General features: G+C 34.9%; 1 protein-coding gene across 1 annotated transcript; it reads left to right on the top strand.

Annotated features, from left to right (window-relative positions):
• Window positions 1-664: 664 nt before the first annotated feature.
• Window positions 665-6,275, top strand: LOC133802324 (uncharacterized). The gene is made up of 18 exons (XM_062240618.1): window positions 665-963; window positions 1,617-1,736; window positions 1,852-1,974; window positions 2,123-2,185; window positions 2,324-2,431; window positions 2,926-3,003; window positions 3,498-3,590; window positions 3,721-3,807; window positions 4,070-4,171; window positions 4,262-4,381; window positions 4,505-4,567; window positions 4,769-4,923; window positions 5,125-5,206; window positions 5,318-5,376; window positions 5,467-5,518; window positions 5,590-5,681; window positions 5,774-5,843; window positions 5,943-6,275. The coding sequence occupies exons 1-18, from the start codon at window positions 673-675 to the stop codon at window positions 6,012-6,014; spliced, it is 1,830 nt and encodes a 609-aa protein (XP_062096602.1). The 5' UTR covers window positions 665-672; the 3' UTR covers window positions 6,015-6,275.
• Window positions 6,276-7,042: the final 767 nt, after the last annotated feature.

Below are 7,042 nucleotides of genomic sequence, written 5' to 3'. Positions count from 1 at the left end.
TTTCAGTAACGCCACACACATAAATATTGTTTTAGATCCTAAGTTATTAAGATTTTTATAAAATTTATAAAAGGGTGGTTATGACTACAATGAATATCATTATGTAATAAGAGTCGGATTTACATGTTTAAAATTGTACAATTGACCATGATAGTGCACAAAAACATAACAAATCTAACTAAAAAAATGTAATGGGGGGAAGGACATTGTTATTATTATTATTATTAATTTCTTTGCATACAAAAAAGTATGGCTTTTACCGCTGGCAATTTTTATAGACTTTTTTCTATTGAAAAAAAATACTCTTAACTAATGTATCATATATTTAAAAATAAAAAGACAAAATTAATGAAACACTAACCAACATGAAAGCGAAATAAATTATAAACAACGACATTAATGGTAAGAAACGACAATAATAACTTTAAACGACATTACACTAAAACGACATAAGTTATAAAACGACATTAAGTGAAAGAAACGACAATCATGGGATAAAACGACATAAATTACCGAAAACAATATCAAACTTGAGAAACGACATTAAACTATTAAAACGACACAAATTAAGGAAAACGACAACTACTTGAAACCGACCACAGGCTCTTACGTGCAATTTTCTCCACACGTGCCAGTTGGAGCCACATATAAACCTCTTCCATTGCCCTCAAGATGTCCTTCTGGTTCGTCTTCCACTTCCACTCTCGCCTGAAAAATCGTATCGTCTTCCCTCCAATCCACCCAGCCATGACGGTGGAGACACTCCCCCAACCGAACGGCGTCGTTTCCAATGGCGGCGGCGTTGATACAAACTCTACCTCCAACGCTCCCAAGAAATCGCGGGAGAGCGAGCGCCGTCGTCGGAGGCGAAAGCAGAAGAAAAACAAAGCTGCTCGCGCCGCCGATGACGCTACCGGAGACGATAGCGATGAATATGCCAAGGAAAACCAAAATCCGCAGCAGGTTCTGTCTCTCTTCTCCCCTCTTTATTTTTCATTTCCGTAGCTTTGCGACTCGTGTTTGATAACATTTCGAAGTTGATTTTAGGGTTTTGTTTAAGTTGTTTTATGGTGTTAGGGGTGTCATTGTGATATGTAGGCTGGAGATGGAAACGGAGTTTGTTTGGTGCATTTACACTTAGATCGGTGAAATTAGGGTTTTTATGGTTTGGGTTTCTGGTGATTGGAAGAACAGGAAATTACAGGACAGGAAATGCATCTTTGAAGCTTTAGGGATTGGCTGGACTAGATTGTTGTTTTCCTAGTCGTTCAAGAGAAAAAAAGGAAGTAAAATTTTGAGGACTCATTTATGCAATATCTGGTTTTTCATGGATTTCATGTTTACTTGTGATATCTTTTTGGAACTTTTAGATGAGTCACCATGTCAAACTCTGAGTGAGTGTGCGTGTTTGTATTCGGCATTGGTTTTTTTTTTGCTAGAATTGTTTGCTTGTGTGTTTGTGTTTTATTTTGTTTTTGTTAGCTTGGGTTTTTCAATTGAGATATGAATGTGTTGATGATACATTCTTATTTAGCCCGTTTTGGCACTGCTGGTGACTGCTTCTTACACCTTCGGTTTATTATGTTTACTAATACACTTTTTTATATCATTTTCAGGTTCTTGAGCAAGTTGAGATCGAGTATGTTCCTGAGAAAGCAGAGTTAGAAGAGGGTATGGATGAGGAGTTTAGAAAAATATTTGAAAAATTCAGTTTCCAGGATTCAGCTGGTGCTGAGGTATTAAGTAATTTTGTTGTCATCTTCCCAAAAATAGTTTCTTGTTTGTTTATTAATTTTGCTCATTGATAGAATACTACTGAAGTATCTCTTACTATTTTTTAATTCATTTTAGGAGGATAAGAAAGATGAATCTGCTGAGAAAGCAGCTGCAAATAAGAATAGTGACTCAGACTCAGAAGAGGACGAGCATGACAACCAACTAAAGGAGAAAGGTGTGTCAAACAAGAAAAAGAAGGTATAGTAACTGACTTGCATTGATAATTAGTCATCGTAATTGTTTTTATGAGTTGGTACTTTCTTTCGTCAAATTAGAGTCATCATAATTGTTTATATGAGTTGGTACTTTTTTGTCAAGCTAATTTAATTCCTTGAACATCTTTCAGCTTCAACGGCGGATGAAGATCGCCGAACTTAAACAGATATGTGCGAGGCCTGATGTTGTTGAGGTATGCTATTATTTTCTGTTGAAACATCAGTACCTGTTTAAGGTTTTCTTTCTAGTTTCTACTTTTGCTTATTTTTTTTGTTTTTATTTTTGTCTTAGTTGTACTCATTCTAGTTATATGTTCATTTTCTGTCTTCAGGTGTGGGATGCAACTGCTGCAGATCCCAAGTTGCTGGTCTTTTTGAAATCCTATCGAAATACCGTACCAGTGCCTAGACATTGGTGCCAAAAACGGAAATTTTTGCAGGTTAGCATTTCCTCACACAATACTAACAGTTTGAGATATGCATGCATGGGAGATGGGCACAGGGATTAGATTTAGGTAAAAGATAACGTCGAATAAGGTTTCTCTTATATGTATATATGTGATTCTTGCAGGGTTTCGGCTGTTACAAACTTGGAGCCTGGAGTTGTAGGTGCTTGGCTAAGGGCACTCTTGAATTATGATTTGTTTTTATTTACATGTGCTATAGTGGGTGGTGATAGAAATCGTAATTATGAAAATAATGGGGTTTTTTTGGTGGATAAATATCTTTGCATTATAGATTTTGGGAATGATTTACTTTTAAGATGCTAATTTATCTGCTTTGAATTTTCAGATGCCTTTCCATTCTGCCTAGTGCTCCGCTGAATTCCTCTATATTTTGATATCTTTATGATTGACGTAATTTTGATGCAAAATCATTCTTATGGGTATAATTGAAAACACTTCATCTAATCGGGTGATATTTTATTTTGCAGGGCAAGCGTGGTATTGAGAAACAACCTTTTCAGCTACCTGATTTTATTGCTGCAACTGGAATTGAGAAAATTAGACAGGTAATATGTGCCTTCAAAGAAGTGAATTTATAAATTTTTTGTCTAGCTGGTCCCTGTCTATACACATTTCACTCCATTGTTTATGAAGTTTTTTTTTTTTTAAGATTTTTTATGCACACTGCCCCCATCTCATGTTAAATTGTGCTTTTTTTATGTCATATTTTAGAGGAATTGTTAGACTATGTGATTGGAGTAAGCGTCAAGTAGTGTTTACTACTGTTTCTCGCAAGTAGTGTTTATTTATTTATTATTATTTTTTTAAGTTCCAGTCTTCCATTTCTGCTTATTATTTCCCAAGTTAATAGGGTTAAAAATCAGGAATGCAAACCGTATAATGATCATGGTAGATGCTATTGACACCCTCTATCTGGCATCATGCTTTCTTGTACTCTGTAAAACGTTAGTATTTGCAAAATTGAATTCTTGTGTTCTTCTTGTATGTAAGTTTAAAAGCCTCTAATAGCCTGCTGCATTGTGTATGATTGTCTATATAGGCTTACATTGAAAAAGAGGATAGCAAGAAGTTGAAGCAAAAGCAACGAGAACGTATGCAGCCTAAGATGGGCAAAATGGATATTGACTATCAGGTTTCTACTCTTAAATCTTAATATATATATATATATATGTGTGTGTGTGTGTGGATTACTTCGTGATAAAACCTGTACTTTTAGTCATTTTGTCTTGTTTAATAATAAGACTGCAAATTCTGTTTGTTAGGTTCTCCACGATGCATTTTTTAAATACCAGACTAAGCCAAAGCTGACAAGTCTCGGTGATTTGTACCATGAAGGCAAGGAGTTTGAGGTATTATACTTGACTGAGTTATGTTTTCATGTTCATATGCATCTTTTCTTTTGGAAAATATCTGGGTTTAATGTAATGAATGCATTGTTTGCACTTTACATATTCTCTTGTACGATTAGAGGGTTCCTTTCCAGATATATGAGTGAAAGTGTGGTTTCTGGATCCATGGGTTTTGTTAGCCTGTCAATTTTTCTGAATTCTCAAAAACTAATTTGGAATACAGTTTTTGATTCATATTTATGCGCTCTTGTTTCACTTTCAGGTAAAATTGAGAGAAATGAAGCCAGGTATGTTGTCACATGAATTAAAAGAAGCTCTTGGTATGCCAGATGGTGCGCCTCCCCCATGGCTCATCAATATGCAGGTGAGATGATGAAATTTCTTTCATGGTGTTTAAATGCAATTTGTCATGCTATGGCTTGTTTTGATGTTGTATGATTTTTTTTCCCAACAGAGATACGGTCCTCCACCATCATATCCACACCTAAAGATTCCTGGGCTAAATGCTCCTATTCCAGCTGGAGCTAGCTTTGGTTATCATCCTGGAGGCTGGGGTAAGCCTCCTGTTGATGAAGTAAGTTTTTCAATGCATGACATTTTCTTTCAGTGCTCCATTGTTTCTGCTTAAAATTATTTTCTACAACTAGCATCCAAAATTTGTTTATTCTAATTCTAAGTTCTGTGTTTTCTGGTTAAGTATGGACACCCGCTATATGGAGATGTTTTTGGTGTTCTGCAACATGAACAGCCTAATTATGAGGTAACTTTCTGCTTGCTTGAGGTTATATAATGATAGACACTGTTATCAGTTTAAAATTTGTGGATCAATTATGACTAATTCCAGTAATTTATGTGGAAAATTTGGGGCTGAATTAGTCTTATTGTATACTTACAGATTTTACGCCATCTAATATGATGTTTATATGTTTTTTTTCTTCTTTTTTTCCCTTAATTCATTTAGGAAGAACCTGTCGATAAGACAAAACACTGGGGTGATCTGGAGGAGGAGGAGGAGGAGGAGGAAGAAGAAGAGGAGGAGGAGGAAGAAGAGGAAGAAGATCAAATGGGTGAAGAAGAATTAGGAGATGGCACACAATCTGTGGAAAGTTTCTCGAGGTATTTAAATTTTCTTTTGATTAGTATGGTTGTTCCAGTGTAACTATACATATGAAGTTGATAGTTGGTGTGTACTATCTAGTCTTCTTGGGATGCCAAACTACACCCATGAAAATTGTACCGACCATGATCATTTTTGAACGTTAGAAAGTGGTAGCTATTTTTGCTTTCTATGTTAATATTTGCTGTTGTTCACTCCAGTACTCCTACTGGTGTTGAGACACCTGATGTCATTGACCTGCGTAAGCAGCAGAGAAAAGAACCGGACAGGCCGTTATATCAAGTGAGTTGACTGTGACTGATTAGAAAAATCACCTTCATATAATTTGTATCTTTATCTACAATACACTCTCGCATGTTCTAAATCTGAATTCGTGTTTCTTGTGTATTCAAGGTACTTGAAGAAAAAGAGGAGAGAATTGCTCCAGGGACACTGCTCGGAACAACCCACACGTATGTACAGTCGTTTTTGGTCAAAATGTCGCTCATTAAAAGCTATTATTTATTCTTAACTTTATTTTGATAATGCCTTTCTGCTTGCAGATATGTTGTCGGGGCCGGCACACAAGACAAATCGTCAGCTGCTGCTAAAAGAGTAAGACAAAGACTTAATGTTATCCATCTCTATTAGAACTATCAGTTGATTCAATGGATATTCTTGTGCAGGTTGATCTACTTAGAGGCCAGAAAACAGATAAAGTGGATGTCACTCTACAACCCGAAGAATTGGAAGCTTTGGAAAATGTTTTGCCTGCCAAGTGAGTAAAAATAAAAAAACCCTTAAGTAAACACATTAAGATTGTTCTCTGGGCAAGAGTCAGTGTCTCTGATTCTGTTCCATTTTTTGCAGATATGAGGAAGCTAGAGAAGAGGAGAAGCTTCGGAGTCAGCGAGAGGATTTCAGTGACATGGTCGCAGAGGTATGCCTCTTCGTCACAGATTTCGACTTATAAGTGGAATTGGCTTTGGTTGATTAATGGATTTTGATTTTTTAATCTTTTATAATAATATTGATGCAGAATGAGAAGAAGAGGAAGCGTAAAATGCAAGAGAAGGAAGGGAAATCGAAGAAGAAGGATTTTAAGTTCTAGAGTACTATCATCATCATCAATTTGGGAGGGACATTATTATAACCCATTTTCTATGGCCAGCCCCATTTTGCATGGGTAAAGCCCAAGAGCCCAATGTTTTCAGAGTGAGTTTTTTTTATGAGATGTATTACACTCGGTTGGGTTGGTAGTTAAAGTCAGTGTATTAAGTTTGGTCAATATAATGACTTGTAACACCTGAGCTAGTCTGTTTCTGTAGCAACTTTGGTCAAATGATATATACGAGTAAAGTATATTACTGTATCGTTTTATCCCAAAATAATTTGTCGTTTTCGCTAATTGAATTTTTTGTTTCAAAGTGACTTGTTGAGAGAGAATCTTGTTTGTTTGGAGAGTGAACAAGTAAGCATTTTTTGGATTATAGTGCAGGATAAGCGAAAATTAATCTCTTTAAGTTGTAGATCAAACAATATAAGATATAAATCCAAAGTTTCAAAAATATTTAGTGAATATTAAGCAAAGCAAGAGTTGGAATTATGAGAAAACAAAAACAATCACTCCATCTCTAATGATAATTATTATGATTTTCTCGTTGAAGAGCAAGGAAGAGTTTAGGGTATTAGAATAGTAAGGTATTACTTTAGTGATGACAATATATTTTTGGAGCTCTAATAAAATTGTATTTAAGGACTTGAATTTGTTTTAAAAAGTATATTAATCTTATAAAAGGTAATCTAATTTTAATTTTTTTTTTTTTTATATTTTAGATAAATCTTTATAAATTGGGAGTCCTAAATTTGGGCCAGACTCGTACTAAGGTATACTAAGATTAAGTAAAACAAGACTATACAACTATACAAGAGCTTCAATATGATCGTTAAAATATGATACGCAAGTGCACGCAACCGATTCAAGTAATATAGATGATAAATAGAGTATTATTCCCAGAAAGACTATTAACCAATTACTAATAATTGTTCTTTGATTTCTATTTGGTTGTAAAAAATAGAGTAATTTTTTACACTAAGACTTAAAATTAAAATAAACTTTGCAAAAATAAAGATTAATTC

The sequence above is a fragment of the Humulus lupulus genome, chromosome 9 (genome assembly GCF_963169125.1).
Source record: "Humulus lupulus chromosome 9, drHumLupu1.1, whole genome shotgun sequence".
Classification (NCBI taxonomy): domain Eukaryota; kingdom Viridiplantae; phylum Streptophyta; class Magnoliopsida; order Rosales; family Cannabaceae; genus Humulus; species Humulus lupulus.
Note: the sequence above shows the minus strand (reverse complement) of the source record. Positions and strands in the feature narration are given on the sequence as shown.

Excerpts from the sequence above, each read along its gene's own strand:
- LOC133802324 (XM_062240618.1), top strand. The coding sequence starts at position 673 with ATGTCCTTCTGGTTCGTCTTCCACTTCCACTCTCGCCTGAAAAATCGT. Across the intron at positions 4,382-4,504 it reads GTAAGCCTCCTGTTGATGAA|TATGGACACCCGCTATATGG; the intron begins GTAAGTTTTTCA and ends TTTCTGGTTAAG. Across the intron at positions 4,568-4,768 it reads ATGAACAGCCTAATTATGAG|GAAGAACCTGTCGATAAGAC; the intron begins GTAACTTTCTGC and ends TAATTCATTTAG.